This window comes from Bombina bombina, chromosome 2, assembly GCF_027579735.1.
Source record: "Bombina bombina isolate aBomBom1 chromosome 2, aBomBom1.pri, whole genome shotgun sequence".
Taxonomy (NCBI): domain Eukaryota; kingdom Metazoa; phylum Chordata; class Amphibia; order Anura; family Bombinatoridae; genus Bombina; species Bombina bombina.
In genome coordinates, this window is record NC_069500.1 from 189317008 (window position 1) to 189337267 (window position 20260).

At 42.4% G+C, this 20260-nt stretch overlaps 1 protein-coding gene across 1 annotated transcript in view; it reads left to right on the top strand.

Moving 5' to 3' along the window:
- Positions 1-20260, top strand: part of POC5 (POC5 centriolar protein) — a 295101-nt gene that overhangs the window by 61006 nt on the left and 213835 nt on the right. Inside the window, exon 6 of the mRNA XM_053701388.1 lies at positions 17993-18169. Within this exon, the coding sequence (XP_053557363.1) occupies positions 17993-18169 (177 nt within the window). The remainder of the gene's footprint in view (positions 1-17992; positions 18170-20260) is intronic.

Genomic DNA, 20260 nt, shown 5'->3' on the forward strand with positions numbered 1-20260 from the left:
AAACATCTTCTCTGTTTGTTGTCTATTCTGGAAAGCGTAGAGGTCAAAAAGCTACGGCTACCTCTTTTTGGCTGAAAAGCATCATCCGTTTGGCATACGAGACTGCTGGACAGCAGCCTCCTGAAAGAATTACCGCTCACTCTACTAGAGCGGTGGCTTCCACATGGGCTTTTAGAAATGATGCTTCTGTTGAACAGATTTGTAAGGCTGCAACTTGGTCTTCACTTCATACCTTTTCCAAATTTGATACTTTTGCTTCTTCGGAGGCTATTTTTGGGAGAAAAGTTCTTCAAGCAGTGGTGCCTTCTGTTTAACCATTCGTCTTGTCCCTCCCGTTCATCCGAGTTCTGTAGCTTTGGTATGGTATCCCACAAGTAAAGGATGAATCCGTGGACTCGTCGTACCTTATAGAAGAAAAGTAAATTTATGCTTACCTGATAAATTGATTTCTTCTATGATACGATGAGTCCACGGCCCGCCCTGTCAATTTAAGACAGATTATATTTTTTTGATTTAAAACTTCAGTCACCTCTGCACCTTTTAGTTTCTCCTTTTTCTTCCTATACCTTCGAATGACTGGGGGGGTGGAGTCAAGGGAGGAGCTATATAGACAGCTCTGCTGTGGTGCTCTTTGCCACTTCCTGTTAGCAGGACGATAATATACCACAAGTAAAGGATGAATCCGTGGACTTGTCGTATCATAGAAGAAATCAATTTATCAGGTAAGCATAAATTTACTTTTTGATATCAGTATGTTTTTCACTTATGTGTATAAAAATCAGTGTGGGCTAGACGCTAGGAGATGCGGTTTCTGCCTAAGGGCCGTCATTGTTATTTCATTGTAACTGTCTTAAGTGTTCCATGAGGTTGCGCTTATTATTGAGAGTATGGAGGGTCACATGTCTTTATCGTTGTGAGAATCCGACATTTTTTACTCCCATGCGGTTTTCAGTTCGGCTTGAGTTACGCCCACGGTTGGCGAGGCCTAATCTTGCGCGCTCAGACGCGCAGCATTCATCCCGATCAGCTGCAAGGGCCTGAGCTCCGGTGGGGCCTACGTTGTTCTTGTACAAAGGATACTTAGACAGAATCAGTGTGATCTGGGGGCAGGTAGGCGCCGCAGCAGAGCGGTGGCGAGGTGCAAGGGCCTAAATTGAAATAAATCGATAAAACCGATAAAAGTTCTTATAAATTGATATATAACATAATCTATCAAGTGGTGCAATATTGTTAAGCTATTGTGGGCACATAAGGGCATTTTTTATTGCTGCAGATGTTTTTTTTTTTTTTGTCTGCTAACAGAAAAATTGTTGCGCTTTTATTATTTAAAGGCGCAGTACACTTTTTAGTTCAAAATTTTTGTATATGTAAATTGACTTCAGAGCTCAATATATCAAGTAAAGAACGACTATTATTGCTATTACCAGTCTGTTTAATATGTCTGAACTTGAGGAAACTACTTGTTCTATGTGTTTAGATGCCACTGTGGAACCCCCTCTTACTTTTTGTCCCTCATGTACTGAAAGGGCCTTACAATGTAAGGAGCAGATTTTCTTTAGAGAAAAGTGTGCCTAAGGATGATTCTCAGTCTGATGAGAATCAGGGTATGCCGCTAATTTCTCCCCAAGCGTCACAACATTTAACGCCCACCCAAGCGACGCCGGGTTCTTCAACCGCGTCTACTTCATTTACTCTGCAGGATATGGCTGCAGTTATGTCATCTACCCTTACAGAGGTTTTATCTAAGTTGCCAGTGTTTACAGGGCAAACGCAGCAGGACAGAAGTCAATGTGAATACTGCGACCTCTGATGCTTTGTTGGCTATTTCCGATGTACCCTCACAGGGATCTGAATTTGGGGGTCAGGGAACTTCTGTCTGAGGGGGAACTTTCCGATTCGGGAAGTGTGTTACCTCAGACGGATTCGGACGTCATATCTTTTAGATTTAAGCTTGAACACCTCCGCATGTTACTTCGGGAGGTTTTAGTGACTCTGGATGACTGACTCTATTGTGGTACCACCAGAGAAATTGTGTAAGATGGACAAATACTTAAAGGTGCCTGCTTACTCTTATGTTTTTCCAGTTCCTAAGAGAATCTCGGAAATTAGTACGCGGGAATGGGAAAGACCGGGTATCCCGTTCTCACCTTCTCGTAATTTTAAGAAAATGTATCCCATATCTGACACTGTTCGGGACTCTTGGCAAACAGTCCCTAAGGTGGAGGGAGCTATATCTACCCTGGCTAAGCGTACAAATATTCCTATTGAGGACAGTTGTGCTTTCAAAGACCCTATGGATAAGAAATTGGAGGGTCTTCTAAAGAAGTTATTTATTCATCAGGGTTTCCTTTTACAACCGACGGCCTGCATTGTACCAGTTACCACTGTTGCGGCCTTCTGGTTTGACGCCTTAGAAGAGTCTCTTAAGACTTAGACTCCTTTAGAGGACATTTTAGATAGAATTAAGGCTCTTAAGCTGGCAAATTCTTTTATTACGGATGCCGCCTTTCAGATTGCGAAATTGGCGGCTAAGAATGCCGGATTTGCCATTTTAGCGCGTAGAGCGTTATGGTTAAAATCTTGGTCTGCTGATGTGTCATCTAAGTCAAAGCTTTTGGCTATTCCTTTCAAAGGGAAGACCCTATTCGGGCTTGACTTGAAAGAAATAATTTCTGACATTACGGGAGGTAAGGGTCATATCCTTAGATAGAACAGCTAAACTAAGGGGTAAACAAAATAATTTTCGTTCCTTTCAGAACATCAAAGGAGTCCCCTCTTCTTCCGCTAAACAGGAAGGGAATTTTGCTCAGGCTAAGTCCGTCTCGAGACCCAACCAGGCTTGGAACAAGGGTAAACAACCCAAGAAGCCTGCTGCTGCTACCAAGACAGCATGAAGGGGTGGCCCCCGATCCGGGACCAAATCTAGTAGGGGGCAGACTTTCTCTTTTTACCCAGGCTTGGGTAAGAGATGTTCAGGACCCCTGGACACTGGAAATCGTGTCCCAAGGGTATAAACTGTAATTCTAAAATTCTCTCCCAAGGGGGAGGTTTCTTCTTTCACGATTGTCTGTAGACCAGATAAAAAGAGAGGCATTCTTACGTTGTGTAAAAGACCTCTCTACTATGGGAGTAATATGTCCCGTTCCAATACGGGAACAAGGGCAGGGGTTTTACTCAAATCTTTTCGTGGTCCCCAAAAAAGAGGGCACGTTTAGACCTATTTTAGATCTAAAAAGTCTAAACAAGTTTCTCAGAATCCCATCCTTCAAGATGGAGACTATTCGAACAATTCTGCCATTGATCCAGGAGGGTCAATATATTTCTACCGTGGACTTGAAGGATGCATATCTTCATATTCCTATCCACAAGGATCATCACCAGTTCCTAAGGTTTGCCTTCCTGGACAAACATTTTCAGTTTGTGGCTCTTCCCTTCGGGTTGGCCACAGCACCCAGGATCTTCACGAAAGTTCTAGGGTCACTTCTGGCAGTTCTCAGGCCGTGGGGCATTGCAGTGGCGCCTTATCTGGACCATATTCTGATCAAGGCGTCGTCTTACCATCTAACGAAATCTCATACAGACATGGTTCTGTCCTTTGAGGACTCACGGGTGGAAGTTGAATCTAGAAAAGAGTTAATTACTTCCTCGGACAAGGGTTCCCTTCTTGGGCACTCTAATAGATTCCTTATCCATGAAAATTTTCCTGAAGGAGGTCAGAAACTTAAAGATTCTGAATACATGCCGAGCCCTTCAGTCCAATCCTCGACCATCAGTGGCTCAGTGCATGGAGGTAATTGGATTGATGGTGGCGGCAATGGACATCATTCAGTTTGCTCGTTTTCATCTTAGACCGCTACAACTGAGCATGCTCGGGCAGTGGAATGGAGATTATGCAAATTTGTCTCCTCAGATAGATCTGGATCAGGAGACGAGAGACTCTCTTCTTTGGTGGTTGTCCCCGGATCATCTATCCCAAGGGACGTGCTTCCGCAGACCCTCATGGGTGATAGTGACAACGGACGCCAGTCTGCTAGGTTGGGGTGAAGGCTCAGGGTGTGTGGACTCAGTCGGAGTCTCTACTTCCAATCAATATTCTGGAATTGAGAGCAATATTCAATGCCCTTCAGGCTTGGCCTCAGTTCGGCCAAATTCATCCGTTTTCATTTGGACAACATCACGACTGTGGCTTACATCAATCATCAGGGAGGAACAAGGAGTTCCTTAGCGATGACAGAAGTATCCAAGATAATTTGATGGGCGGAGGCTCACTCTTATCTGTCAGCAATCTACATCCCAGGAGTGGACAACTGGGAAGCAGACTTTTTAAGCAGACAGACGTTTCATCCGGGGGAGTGGGAACTCCATCCGGAGGTCTTTGCCACTCTGATTCTCAGATGGGGCAGACCGGAATTGGATCTGATGGCGTCTCGTCAGAATGCCAAGCTCCCAAGATACGGATCCAGGTCAAGGGATCCTCAAGCCGAACTGATAGATGCCTTGGCAGTGCCTTGGTCGTTCAACCTAGCTTATGTGTTTCCACCGTTTGCTCTCCTTCCCCGGGTGATTGCACGGATCAAACAGGAGAGGGCTTCGGTAATTCTAATCGCGCCTGCGTGGCCTCGCAGGACTTTGTATGCCGATCTAGTGGACATGTCCTCTCTGCCGCCGTGGAAGCTTCCATTGAGGCAGGACCTTCTCATTCAGGGACCCTTCCAACATCCTAATCTAGTTTCTCTGTAGCTGACTGCTTGGAGATTGAACGCTTGATTTTACCTAAACCCGGGTTCTCTGATTCGGTCATTGATTCTTTGATTCAGGCACGTAAGCCTGTCACTAGAAAGATCTACCATAAAATGTGGCGTAAATATCTTTGTTGGTGCGAATCCAAGGGCTACTCATGGAGTAGAGTTAGGATTCCCAGGATTTTATCCTTTCTCCAAGAAGGATTGGAGAAGGGGTTATCAGCAAGTTCCTTAAAGGGACACATTTCTGCTTTGTCGATTTTGCTACACAAGCGTTTGGCAGATGTCCCAGACGTTCAGTCTTTTTGTCAGGCTCTGACCAGAATCGAGCCTGTGTTTAGCCCAATTGCTCCACCCTGGAGTTTGAATTTAGTTGTTAGTGTTCTTCAAGGGGTTCCGTTTGAACTCATGCATTCCATAGATATTAAGTTGTTATCTTGGAAGGTTTTATTTTTGGTTGCTATTTCTTCGGCTCGTAGAGTTTCCGAGCTTTCATCGTTACAATGTGACTCTCCTTATCTTATTTTTCATTCTGATAAGGTGGTTTTACGTACCAAACCTGGTTTTCTTCCTAAGGCTGTTTCTCATAAGAATATTAATCAGGAAATTGTTGTTCCTTCATTGTGTCCTAATTCTTCTTCTAAGAAGGAGCGTTTGTTGCATAACTTGGACGTGGTCCGTGCCCTGAAGTTTTACTTGCAGGCGACTAAAATTTTTTGTCAATCATCTTCTTTATTTATTGTGTTTTCTGGATAGCGTAGGGGTCAGAAAGCTACGACTACCTCTTTGTTTTTGGCTGAAGAGTATCATCCATCTGGCATATGAGACTGCTGGACAGCAGCCTCCTGAAAGAATTACGGCTCATTCCACTAGTGCTGTGGCTTCTTCATGGGCATTTAACGATGCTTCTGTTGAACAGATTTGCAAGACTGCAACTTGGTCATCTCTTCACACTTTTTCCAAATTTTACAAATTTGACACTTGCTTCATCTGAGGCTGGTTTTGGGAGACAAGTTCTTAAAGCAGTGGTGCCTTCCGTTTAGGTTCCTGTCTTGTCCCTCTCTTTCATCCGTGTCATATAGCTTTGGTATTGTATCCCATAAGTAAGGATGAAATCTATGGACTCGTCATATCTTGTAAAAGAAAAGAAATTTTATGCTTACCTGATAAATTTCTTTCTTTTACGATATGACGAGTCCACGGCCCACCCTGTCATTTCGAAGACAGATATTTATTTTTGTTAAACTTCAGTCACCTCTGCACCTTTGGGTTTTTCCTTTCTCTTCCTAACTTCGGTCGAATGATTGGAGTGGGAGGGAAGGGAGGAGCTATATATACAGCTCTGCTGTGGTTCTTTTTGCCACTTCCTGCTAATCAGGAGGCTTTATTCCATAAGTAAGGATGAAATCCATGGACTCGTCATATCTTAAAAGAAATAAATTTATCAGGTAAGCATAAATTTCCTTTTCTCTTGTAAGGTGTATCCAGTCCACGGATCATCCATTACTTGTGGGATATTCTCCTTCCCAACAGGAAGTTGCAAGAGGATCACCCACAGCAGAGCTGCTATATAGCTCCTCCACTAACTGCCATATCCAGTCATTCTCTTGCAACTCTCAACAAGCATGGAGGTAGTAAGAGGAAAGTGGTGAATTATAGCTGTTATCTTGCTTCAATCAAAAGTTTGTCGTTTTTAAATGGTACCGGAGTTGTACTATTTTGTCCCAGGCAGAAAAATAGAAGAATCTGCCTGTGATTTCTATGATTTTAGCAGGTTGTAACTAAGATCCATTGCTGTTCTCACACATGACTAAAGAGAGAGGTAACTTCAGCGGGGGAATGGCGTGCAGGTTATCCTGCTATGAGGTATGTGCAGTTAAGATTTTTTCTAGAAGATGTGAATGCTAGAAAATGCTGCTGATACCAAAGTTATGTAAGGTAAGCCTGAATACAGTGATTTAATAGTGACTGGTATCATGCTTACTTTCTGAGGTAATACTCTTTTATATTTACAATATAAAAAGTTTGCTGGCATGTTTAAACGTTTTTATATATACTTTGGTGATAAAACTTTATTGGGGCCTAGTTTTTTCCACATGGCTGGCTTAAATATGCCTAGAAACAGTTTCCTGAGGCTTTCCACTATGTTATTATGAGTGGGAGGGGCTTAATTTAGCGCTTTTTTTGCGCAGTAACTTTTACAGACTGAGACATCCAGTTTCCTCCAGGAGTCCCCTGAATGCTATAGGACATCTCTAAAGGGCTCTTAGGCTTTCCAAAATCGTTTGTTGGGGAAGGTAGGCCCACAGCAAGGCTGTGGCAGTTTGGTGTGACTGTTAAAAAAACGTGTCTATCGTTTTTGTGATCTGTTTTTTGAACTAAGGGGTTAATCATCCATTTGCAAGTGGGTGCAATGCTCTGTTAGCTTATACACACTGTAAAAATTTCGTTTGATTTACTGCCTTTTTTCACTGTTTTTCAAATTCTGACAAAATTTGTTTCTCTTAAAGGCACAGTACCGTTTCTTATATTTGCTTGTTAACTTGATTTAAAGTGTTTTCCAAGCTTGCTAGTCTCATTGCTAGTCTGTACAAACATGTCTGACATAGAGGAAACTCCTTGTTCATTATGTTTAAAAGCCATGGTAGAACCCCCTCTTAGAATGTGTACCAAATGTACTGATTTCACATTAAGCAATAAAGATCATATTCTGTCTTTAAAAAATTTATCACCAGAGGAATCTGACGAGGGGGAAGTTATGCCGACTAACTCTCCCCACGTGTCGGATCCTTTGACTCCCGCTCAAGGGACTCACGCTCAAATGACGCCAAGTACATCTTGGGCGCCCATAGCGTTTACTTTACAAGACATGGTGGCAGTCATGGATAATACACTGTCAGCGGTATTAGCCAGACGACCTGAATTTAGAGGAAAGCGAGATAGCTCTGGAGTTAGACGAAATACAGAACATACTGACGCTTTAAGAGCTATGTCTGATACTGCCTCACAATATGCAGAAGCTGAAGAAGGAGAGCTTCTTTCTGTGGGTGATGTTTCTGACTCAGGGAAGATGATGCAACCTGATTCTGATATCTCTACATTTAAATTTAAGCTTGAACACCTCCGCGTGTTACTCAGGGAGGTTTTAGCTGCTCTGAATGACTGTGATACAATTGCAGTGCCAGAGAAATTGTCTAGTCTGGATAAATACTATGCAGTGCCGGTGTGCACTGATGTTTTTCCAATACCTAAAAGGTTTACAGAAATTATTACTAAGGAATGGGATAGACCAGGTGTGCCGTTCTCTCCCCCTCCTATTTTTAGAAAAATGTTTCCAATAGACGCCACCACACGGGACTTATGGACGACAGTTCCTAAGGTGGAGGGAGCAGTTTCTACTCTAACAAAGCGTACTACTATCCTTGTCGAGGACAGTTGTGCTTTCTTAGATCCAATGGATAAAAAGTTAGAGGGTTACCTTAAGAAAATGTTTATTCAACAAGGTTTTATTCTACAGCCCCTTGCATGCATTGCTCCTGTCACTGCTGCTGCGGCGTTCTGGTTTGAGTCTCTGGTAGAGGCTTTACAGGTTGCGACTCCATTGGATGACATACTTGACAAGTTTAGAGCACTTAAGCTAGCCAATTTTTTTGTTTCTAATGCCATTGTTCATTTGACTAAACTAACGGCTAAGAATTCTGGTTTTGCTATCCATGCGTGCAGAGCGCTATGGCTTAAATCATGGTCAGCTGACGTTACTTCAAAGTCTAAGCTGCTTAACATTCCCTTCAAGGTGCAGACCCTATTCTGGCCTGGTTTAAAGGAGATTATTGCTGATATCACTGGAGGAAAAGGTCATGCCCTTCCTCAGGTTAGTTCCAAATCAAGGGCCAAACAGTCTAATTTTTGTGCCTTTCGAAACTTCAAGGCAAGTGCGGCATCAACTTCCTCTAATGCAAAACAAGAGGGAACTTTTGCTCAGTCCAAGACGGTCTAGAGACCTAACCAGACCTGGAACAAAGGTAAGCAGGCCAAAAAGCCTGCTGCTGCCTCTAAGACAGCATGAAGGAACGGCCCCCTATCCAGTAACGGATCTAGTAGGGGGCAGACTTTCGCTCTTCGCCCAGGCGTGGGCAAGAGACGTCCAGGATCCCTGGGCGTTGGAAATTATATCCCAGGGATATCTTCTGGACTTCAAGGATTCCCCCCCAAAAGGGAGATTTTACCTTTCACAATTATCTGCAAACCAGATAAAGAGAGAGGCATTCTTACACTGTGTACAAGACCTCCTAGTTATGGGAGTGATCCATCCAGTTCCAAAGGAGGGACAGGGATTTAACTCAAATCTGTTTGTGGTTCCCAAAAAAGAGGGAACCTTCAGACCAATTTTGGATCTAAAGATCTTAAACAAATTCCTCAGAGTTCCATCATTCAAGATGGAGACTATTCATACCATCCTACCTATGATCCAGGAGGGTCAATACATGACTACAGTGGATTTAAAGGATGCTTATCTTCACATTCCGATACACAAAGATCATCATCGGTTTCTCAGGTTTGCCTTCCTAGACAGGCATTACCAGTTTGTAGCTCTTCCCTTTGGGTTAGCTACAGCCCCAAGAATTTTTACGAAGGTTCTGGGGTCGCTTCTGGCGGTCCTAAGGCCCCGGGGCATAGCAGTGGCCCCTTATTTAGACGACATCCTGATTCAGGCGTCAAACTTCCAAATTGCCAAGTCTCATACAGACATAGTGTTGGCATTTCTGAGATCGCATGGGTGGAAGGTGGACGAGGAAAAGAGTTCTCTATCCCCACTCACAAGAGTTTCCTTCCTAGGGACTCTAGAAATGAAAATTTACCTGACGGAGTCCATGTTATCAAAACTTCTAAATTCCTGCCGTGTTCTTTATTCCATTCCTCGCCCTTCGGTGGCTCAGTGCATGGAAGTAATCGGCTTAATGGTAGCGGCAATGGACATAGTGCCGTTTGCACGCCTACATCTCAGACCGCTGCAACTCTGCATGCTCAGTCAGTGGAATGGGGATTACACAGATTTGTCCCCTCTACTAAATCTGGATCAAGAGACCAGGGATTCTCTTCTCTGGTGGCTATCTCGGGTCCATCTGTCCAAAGGTATGACCTTTCGCAGGCCAGATTGGACAATTGTAACGACAGATGCCAGCCTTCTAGGCTGGGGGGCAGTCTGGAAATCCCTGAAGGCTCAGGGATCGTGGACTCAGGAGGAGACACTCCTTCCAATAAACATTCTGGAACTAAGAGCAATATTCAATGCTCTTCAGGCTTGGCCTCAGCTAGCGACAATGAGGTTCATCAGATTTCAGTCGGACAACATCACGACTGTGGCTTACATCAACCATCAAGGGGGAACAAGGAGTTCCCTAGCGATGTTAGAAGTCTCAAAGATAATTCGCTGTCGACAGACTTTTCATCCGGGGGAGTGGGAGCTCCATCCGGAGGTGTTTGCACAATTGATTAATCGTTGGGGCAAACCAGAACTGGATCTCATGGCGTCTCGCCAGAACGCCAAGCTTCCTTGTTACAGATCCAGGTCCAGGGACCCCAAGGCAACGCTGATGGATGCTCTAGCAGCTCCTTGGTCCTTCAACCTGGCTTATGTGTTTCCACCGTTTCCTCTGCTCCCTCGTCTGATTGCCAAGATCAAGCAGGAGAGAGCATCGGTGATCTTGATAGCGCCTGCGTGGCCACGCAGGACTTGGTATGCAGATCTGGTGCACATGTCATCCTTTCCACCATGGACTCTGCCGCTGAGACAGGACCTTCTACTTCAAGGTCCTTTCAACCATCCAAATCTAATTTCTCTGAGGCTGACTGCCTGGAGATTGAACGCTTGATTTTATCAAAGCGTGGTTTCTCAGAGTCAGTCATTGATACCTTAATTCAGGCATGAAAGCCTGTCTCCAGGAAAATCTATCATAAGATATGGCGTAAATATCTTTATTGGTGTGAATCCAAGGGCTACTCATGGAGTAAGGTCAGGATTCCCAGGATATTATCTTTTCTCCAAGAAGGATTGGAAAAAGGATTGTCGGCTAGTTCCTTAAAGGGACAGATTTCTGCGCTGTCTATTCTTTTGCACAAGCGTCTGGCGGATGTTCCAGACGTTCAGGCATTTTGTCAGGCTTTAATTAGAATCAAGCCTGTGTTTAAACCTGTTGCTCCACCTTGGAGCTTAAATTTGGTTCTTAAAGTTCTTCAGGGGGTTCCGTTTGAACCTTTTCATTCCATAGATATCAAACTTTTATCTTGGAAAGTTCTTTTTTTGGTAGCTATTTCCTCGGCTCGTAGAGTTTCCGAGTTATCTGCCTTACAATGTGATTCTCCTTATCTGATCTTCCATGCAGATAAGGTAGTTCTGCGTACCAAACCTGGGTTTTTACCTAAGGTGGTATCTAATAAGAATATCAATCAAGAGACTAGAGCTGTGGTTTCCACATGGGCCTTTAAAATGAGGCTTCTGTTGAACAGATTTGCAAGGCGGCGACTTGGTCTTCGCTTCATACTTTTTCAAAATTCTACAAATTTGATACTTTTGCTTCTTCGGAGGCTATTTTTGGGAGAAAGGTTTTACAGGCAGTGGTACCTGCCTTGTCCCTCCCTTCATCCGTGTACTTTAGCTTTGGTATTGGTATCCCACAAGTAATGGATGATCCGTGGACTGGATACACCTTACAAGAGAAAACATAATTTATGCTTACCTGATAAATTTATTTCTCTTGTGGTGTATCCAGTCCACGGCCCGCCCTGTCATTTTAAGGCAGGTATTTTTTAATTTTAAACTACAGTCACCACTGCACCCTATGGTTTCTCCTTTCTCTGCTTGTTTTCGGTCGAATGACTGGATATGGCAGTTAGGGGAGGAGCTATATAGCAGCTCTGCTGTGGGTGATCCTCTTGCAACTTCCTGTTGGGAAGGAGAATATCCCACAAGTAATGGATGATCCGTGGACTGGATACACCACAAGAGAAATAAATTTATCAGGTAAGCATAAATTATGTTTTTTCATATTTTTAAATTATGTTACTATGCTAGTTTTAACCTTTGTTTCAATTAACAATTATTATATAAATAGTAGAAAATTATTATTTGTATTGGGCTTTAAGAGCTTTATACTAAATGATCTGATACCATAACAAAATACTATAACTTTCCAAAGGGCAAATTTTAAGATATATATTTATTTATATATATATATATTCCCTTTTTAAATAGGAAGTCCACAACATTATATGGGTTCATTTTTTAACAGTTGCTATGTTTAGACCAGGTGACCCCTATTAACGAAAAGAAGATTTCTCCTGTTAAGTGTAGTCAGTCCACGGGTCATCATTACTTATGGGATATTAACTCCTCCCCAACAGGAAGTGCAAGAGGATCACCCAAGCAGAGCTGCTATATAGCTCCTCCCCTCTACGTCACACCCAGTCATTCTCTTGCACCCAACTAATAGATAGGATGTGTGAGAGGACTGTGGTGATTAAACTTAGTTTTTTATATCTTCAATCAAAAGTTTGTTATTTTAAACGGCACCGGAGTGTGTTGTTTCCTTCTCAGGCAGAATTTGAAGAAGAATCTACCTGAGTTTTTGTGTATGATCTTAGCGGACGTAACTAAGATCCGTTTGCTGTTCTTGGCCATTCTGAGGAGTAAGGTAACTTCAGATCAGGGGACAGCGGGCAGGTTCACCTGCAAAGAGGTATGTTGCAGTATATTATTTTCTAAGGAATGGAATTGACTGAGAAAATACTGCTAATACCGATATAATGTAAGTACAGCCTTAAATGCAGTAGTAGCAACTGGTATCAGGCTGATATGTATATATGTTTACACTTAAGTATCTCTGGGGAATGGCACTTCACTGGGAAAATACTGTATGCATATAACTTTTAGCCTAACTTGCAGTGTGAGCGACTAGCAGCAGGCTTTTTAATGACATTTCATATATTAGATTTTAAACGGTTACTGGCATGTTAAATCGTTTAATTATCTGAAGTACTTGGTGAAAAATTGTTTTGGGCTTTATTTTCCACATGGCTGTCGTTTGTTTTAAATTAAAACAGTTTACTGAGCTTCCCTCACTGTTGTAGTGTGAGTGGGAGGGGCCTATTTTGGCGCTTTTACTACGCATCAGAAATTCAGTCACAGTCTGCCTTTTTCTCCCTGCATGATCCAGGACGTCTCCACAGAGCTCAGGGGTCTTAAAAACTAGTTTTGAGGGAGGTAATCACTCACAGCAGATCTGTGAGACTGTGCTTTGACTGTGATAAAAAACGCTTATATTTTCAATTTTTGTGTGCTTCTTAAAGGCACAGTAACGTTTTTACATATTGCTTGTAAATTTAGTTGAAAAGTATTTCCAAGCTTGCTAGTCTAATTGCTAGTTTGTTTAAACATGTCTGACACAGAGGAATCTCTTTGTGCAATATGTTCAAAAGCCAAGGTGGAGCCCAATAGAAATTTATGTACTAATTGCATTGATTCTACTTTAAATAAAAGTCAATCTGTACATGTTAAGCAACATTCACCAGACAACGAGGGGGAAGTTATGCCGACTAACTTGCCTCACGTGTCAGTACCTGCATCTCCCGCTCAGGAGGTGCGTGATATTGTAACGCCAAGTACATCAGGCCATTACAAATCACTCTACAAGACATGGCTAATGTTATGACTGAAGTTTTGTCTAAATTGCCAGAACTTAGAGGTAAACGAGATCACTCTGGGATGAGAACAGAGTATACTGATAATACTAGGGCCATGTCTGATACTGCGTCACAATTTGCAGAGCATGAGGACGGAGAGCTTCATTCTGCGGGTGACGGATCTGATCCAAATAAACTGGATTCAGACATTTCAAATTTTAAGTTTAAGCTGGAAAACCTCCGTGTATTACTAGGGGAGGTGTTAGCGGCTCTGAATGATTGTAACACAGTTGCAATCCCAGAGAAAATGTGTAGGTTGGATAAATATTTTGCGGTACCGACGAGTACTGACGTTTTTCCTATACCTAAGAGACTTACTGAAATTATTACTAAGGAGTGGGATAGACCCGGTGTGCCTTTCTCACCCCCTCCTATATTCAGAAAAATGTTTCCAATAGACGCCACCACACGGGACTTATGGCAAACGGTCCCTAAGGTGGAGGGAGCAGTTTCTACTTTAGCTAAGCGTACCACTATCCCGGTGGAGGATAGCTGTGCCTTTTCAGATCCAATGGATAAAAAGTTAGAGGGTTGCCTTAAGAAAATGTTTGTTCTACAAGGTTTTATATTACAACCCCTTGCATGCATTGCGCCTGTCACGGCTGCGGCAGCATTTTGGTTTGAGTCTCTGGAAGAGACCCTTGACTCAGCGACATTAGATGAGATTTCACACAAGCTTAAAACCCTTAAGCTAGCTAATTCATTTATTTCTGATGCCGTAGTACATTTAACTAAACTTACGGCTAAGAATTCCGGATTCGCCATTCAGGCACGCAGAGCGCTGTGGCTAAAATCCTGGTCAGCTGATGTAACTTCTAAATCGAAATTACTTAACATACCTTTCAAGGGGCAGACTTTATTCGGGCCCGGTTTGAAAGAAATTATCGCTGATATTACGGGAGGTAAAGGCCATGCCCTGCCTCAAGACAGAGCCAAACCCAGGGCTAGACAGTCTAATTTTCGTGCCTTTCGTAACTTCAAGGCAGGAGCAGCATCAACTTCCTCTGCTCCAAAACAGGAAGGAGCTGTTGCTCGCTACAGACAAGGCTGGAAACCTAACCAGGCCTGGAACAAGGGCAAGCAGGCCAGAAAACCTGCTGCTGCCCCTAAGACAGCATGAAGTGAGGGCCCCCGATCCGGAAACGGATCTAGTGGGGGGCAGACTCTCTCTCTTCGCCCAGGCTTGGGCAAGAGATGTCCAGGATCCCTGGGCGCTGGAGATCATATCTCAGGGATATCTTCTGGACTTCAAAGCTTCTCCTCCACAAGGGAGATTTCACCTTTCAAGGTTGTCAACAAACCAGATAAAGAAAGAGGCGTTTCTACGCTGTGTACAAGACCTTTTACTAATGGGAGTGATCCACCCAGTTCCGCGGTCGGAACACGGGCAAGGGTTTTACTCAAATCTGTTTGTGGTTCCCAAAAAAGAGGGAACCTTCAGACCAATATTGGATTTAAAGATCCTAAACAAATTCCTAAGAGTTCCATCGTTCAAGATGGAAACTATTCGGACAATCTTACCCATGATCCAAAGAGGTCAGTACATGACCACAGTGGATTTAAAGGATGCTTACCTTCACATACCGATTCACAGAGAACATTACCGGTATCTAAGGTTTGCCTTCCTAGACAGGCATTACCAGTTTGTAGCTCTTCCCTTTGGGTTGGCTACGGCTCCAAGAATCTTTACAAAGGTTCTGGGCTCTCTTCTGGCGGTACTAAGACCGCGAGGAATTTCGGTAGCTCCGTACCTAGACGACATTCTGATACAAGCTTCAAGCTTTCAAACTGCCAAGTCTTATACAGAGTTAGTACTGGCATTTCTAAGGTCGCATGGGTGGAAAGTGAACGAGGAGAAGAGTTCTCTCTTACCACTCACAAGAGTTCCCTTCTTGGGGACTCTTATAGATTCTGTAGAAATGAAAATTTACCAGACAGAGGACAGGTTAACAAAGCTTCTAAATGCTTGCCGTGCCCTTCATTCCATTCAACACCCGTCAGTGGCTCAATGCATGGAGGTAATCGGCTTAATGGTAGCGGCAATGGACATAGTTCCTTTTGCACGCCTGCACCTCAGACCGCTGCAATTGTGCATGCTAAGTCAGTGGAATGGGGATTACTCAGATTTGTCCCCTACGCTGAATCTGGATCAAGAGACCAGAGATTCTCTTCTATGGTGGCTTTCTCGGCCACATCTGTCCAGGGGGATGCCCTTCAGCAGGCCAGACTGGACAATTGTAACTACAGACGCCAGCCTACTAGGTTGGGGCGCTGTCTGGAATTCCCTGAAGGCTCAGGGATCATGGACTCAAGAAGAGAGTCTCCTTCCAATAAACATTCTGGAATTGAGAGCAGTTCTCAATGCCCTTCTGGCTTGGCCTCAGTTAGCAACTCTGAGGTTCATCAGGTTTCAGTCGGACAACATCACGACTGTGGCTTACATCAACCATCAGGGAGGGACAAGGAGTTCCTTAGCGATGATGGAAGTATCAAAGATAATTCGCTGGGCAGAGTCTCACTCTTGCCACCTGTCAGCGATCCACATCCCAGGAGTCTCCAGACTTTTCATCCGGGGGAGTGGGAACTTCATCCGGAGGTCTTTTCCCAAATACTTCGTCGTTGGGGCAAACCAGATATGGATCTCATGGCGTCTCGCCAGAACGCCAAGCTTCCTCGTTACGGGTCCAGGTCCACCTTGGTCTCTGCCTCTGAGACAGGACCTTCTAATTCAGGGTCCTTTCAAACATCAAAATCTAATTTCTCTGAAGCTGACTGCATGGAAATTGAACGCTTAATTTTATCAAAGCGTGGATTTTCGGAGCCAGTAATTGATACCTTAATACAGGCTAGGAAACCTGTTACCAGGAAAATTTACCATAAGATATGGCGTAAATACTTACACTGGTGCGAATCCAAGAGTTACTCATGGAGTAAGGTTAGGATTCCTAGGATATTGTCTTTTCTACAAGAAGGTTTAGAAAAGGGTTTATCTGCAAGTTCTTTAAAGGGACAGATCTCAGCTCTGTCCATCCTTTTACACAAACGTCTGTCAGAAGTTCCAGACGTTCAGGCTTTTTGTCAGGCTTTGGCTAGAATTAAGCCTGTGTTTAAGACTGTAGCTCCACCGTGGAGCTTAAACTTAGTTCTTAACGTTTTACTGGGTGTTCCGTTTGAACCCCTTCATTCCATTGATATCAAGCTATTATCTTGGAAAGTTCTGTTTTTAATGGCTATTTCCTCGGCTCGTAGAGTCTCTGAGTTATCAGCCTTACATTGTGATTCTCCTTATCTGATTTTTCATTCAGATAAGGTAGTTCTGCGTACTAAACCTGGGTTCTTACCTAAGGTAGTCACTAACAAGAATATCAATCAAGAAATTGTTGTTCCATCATTGTGTCCTAACCCTTCTTCAAAGAAGGAACGACTTCTGCACAATCTAGATGTAGTCCGTGCCCTGAAATTTTATTTACAGGCAACTAAAGATTTTCGCCAAACTTCTTCCCTGTTTGTCGTTTATTCTGGACAGAGGAGAGGTCAAAAAGCATCTGCTACCTCTCTCTCTTTTTGGCTTCGTAGCATAATACGCTTAGCCTATGAGACTGCTGGACAGCAACCTCCTGAAAGGATTACAGCTCATTCTACTAGAGCTGTGGCTTCCACTTGGGCCTTTAAGAACGAGGCCTCTGTTGAACAGATTTGCAAGGCTGCAACTTGGTCTTCTCTTCATACTTTTTCCAAATTTTACAAATTTGACACTTTTGCTTCTTCGGAGGCTGTTTTTGGGAGAAAGGTTCTTCAGGCAGTGGTTCCTTCCCTATAGAGATCCTGCCTGACCCTCCCGTCATCCGTGTACTTAGCTTTGGTATTGGTATCCCATAAGTAATGATGACCCGTGGACTGACTACACTTAACAGGAGAAAACATAATTTATGCTTACCTGATAAATTCCTTTCTCCTGTAGTGTAGTCAGTCCACGGCCCGTCCTGTTTGTTATGGCAGGTCTAAATTTTTAAATTATACTCCAGTCACCACTGCACCCTATAGTTTCTCCTTTCTCGTTTGGTTCTCGGTCGAATGACTGGGTGTGACGTAGAGGGGAGGAGCTATATAGCAGCTCTGCTTGGGTGATCCTCTTGCACTTCCTGTTGGGGAGGAGTTAATATCCCATAAGTAATGATGACCCGTGGACTGACTACACTACAGGAGAAAGGAATTTATCAGGTAAGCATAAATTATGTTTTATACAAAAATCTTAAAGCTCACATCAATTTCAAATGTTGGTGATTAATACCCAAATAAACAGATTAGGAACATTTAGTGTTAACATCATCTTATTGTTTAAAAATCCTTTATCTTGAATATTTACTTTATTTTCTATTTAAGTTGTAGTAAGAATGAGTTGCTTGATAGATCAATTGTATTAATCTATTGTTCCTTTATTAGTTCTGAAGGCCAGAGTTCCTATAAGGGACACTTTTTATTCTAAACAAAAATGTATCCTATTTTATTAGATAAATGTAATGGCTGAATTAAGCAAATGGAGACTTACCATCATTGAGCAACACAAATCAGAGCTGAAAAGACAAAGTGAAAAGCACGCAGAACATATTACTCAGCTAAGCAATAAGGTAGACAACCTTCAGGAGCTCCTGCAGAATTATGAAGTTTCCATAAAACGAAAAGATGAGGTAATATTTTAAAGGATTATTCAGAATTCCTTAATTTTAACCCTGTTATATAATGTTTTATTTAGAGATTTGAACCACAAAAAAGTTCTTTTGTGATTCAGAGCATACTGTTTTTAAATGTTCCCAATTTTATTTTTATTATCAAATTTGTTTTGTTCCTATGGTATACCTTGGTAGGTGTCTGGAGCACAGCATGGCAGGAAATGGTACTGCCATGTAGTGCTCTTGAAAATGGATAACAATTGCTGCCAGACATGTGCTAGCTGCTGATTTGATGGCCGCATATATATACCTCTTGTCTATGGTTTACTCAGCGTATTTATCTAGTTTCCAATAATGCATTGCTGCTCATTCAACAAATAAAACTAAGAGAATGAAGCAAATTTGATTTAAGAATTAAATTGGAAAATTGTATGTTCTATCTGAATCATAAAAGAAAAAAAATCATGTGTCGTGCCCCTTTAATGTGTAATTGTTAATGCTTATTTACAGTAGGGAAAATTTATAATTGGGAGCTAATTAATGGGAAGAATTGTACAGTAGGTTGTCCCTTTTTGAATCATTGGTTCTGCCCCTTTAGGGGGTTTGATGACATTACTGAGAGGGTACACTAATGTGCGCATTACCATAGGGGGCATTAGAAGGCAAATGCTGGAAAGAGGATACTAATGGGCCTCTCCAAGCATGATTATCATTATTTTCAACGCTGTATTCTAAAGGCACAAACTGGGTGGGGAAACTCGCTTTGTATCTTAAATTTTCCTCTCTCTGTTTTCAAGGTTCTTTGTTTTATGATTGTTTGGGTTTATCAGCAACTTACACTCTCTGTGACTGAGATAAAGGCTTGCATTCTTGTTAGACCAGCACTGTACATTAGCACGTAATGTTAAGATTAGCTGAATAGTCCGGAATTATTGTGTTTTAGCAGGAAACATAGCAAAGTCCTATTGTCTGTCAATGGTTTCCTAGTCTTCTGTTTACTGTCATCAGAAATTTTATTTATTGGTGTAGTTGTTTAACTGTGCTCCAAGCAAATAAATCTGTTCCAAATCTCTGAACGTGGTTATTTAAGACTCCTGCTTAAGTGACATGAAATCAGACCTTGATCAAGATTAAATGACTATGTGCTGGATTTTATGCATCTGTTAGCAATGGGTGTGGCTGAAATACCTGAACTCAATAGTTATTAGCGGTATCAACATACATTTGGCCATATACGGTATATTTAGCAAGTAGTGTAACACCAAACATTAACGATTTAAAGCAGTGGTTTACAAACTTTTTCTGGCCACTGCCCCCATTGTTCCATAACTTCACCATCAGTGCCCCCTACATATCCAAGTAAAATTTTAACTCAGAATAGCAGTGCACAACCCCTAATGAAGATACTAACACAATATAAGTTTAAAAAGTAACAATTTTGCTTCATTAATTAAAAAGCCACAAAAGGGGGGGTGTCAAGTCCATTTTTTTTATTTATTTTTTTATAGTGGGATGTCCAACAAGCTCATAAAGGTGTGATGGTCAGGTTTCCACATACATTTTGCTATATAGTTTATATACTGATGCCTGCCTATGTGCTTATCCAGTTCTCAGAATTGCTGCACATAGTTAAACATATTTTATAAAGTGTTTACTGGCCCTTTCAAATGGTGGTCAAGCTGAATATTGAGAATTCTTGATTTTTGGTATTTACTAACAAGCATTTCTTTTTTAATTATATTAGTGGAAGTGCTATTTTTTTTCTTTGAGAAATACAGTATATTTCTTTTCTAAGACATGGAGAGTCCACAACGCAATTTCATTTACTAGTGGGATATTTAACTCCTGGCCAGCAGGAGGAGGCAAAGAGCACCACAGCAAAGCTGTTAAGTGTAACTTCCCTTACCCATAATACTCAGTCATTCTCTTTGCTTCTGTCAATGGAGGTTGTGCGAAGTTGGTGTCTGAAGATATTAATCCTTTTATGAGTACTCTTCCCTGCAAGCAAGGATTGGGGTCTAGCTGTGCTCATGTCAATCTCTTTAGTTTAGTTTGAGTTTGAGAAGCTTATTTCTCCTGTTAAGTGTAGTCAGTCCACGGGTCATCCAT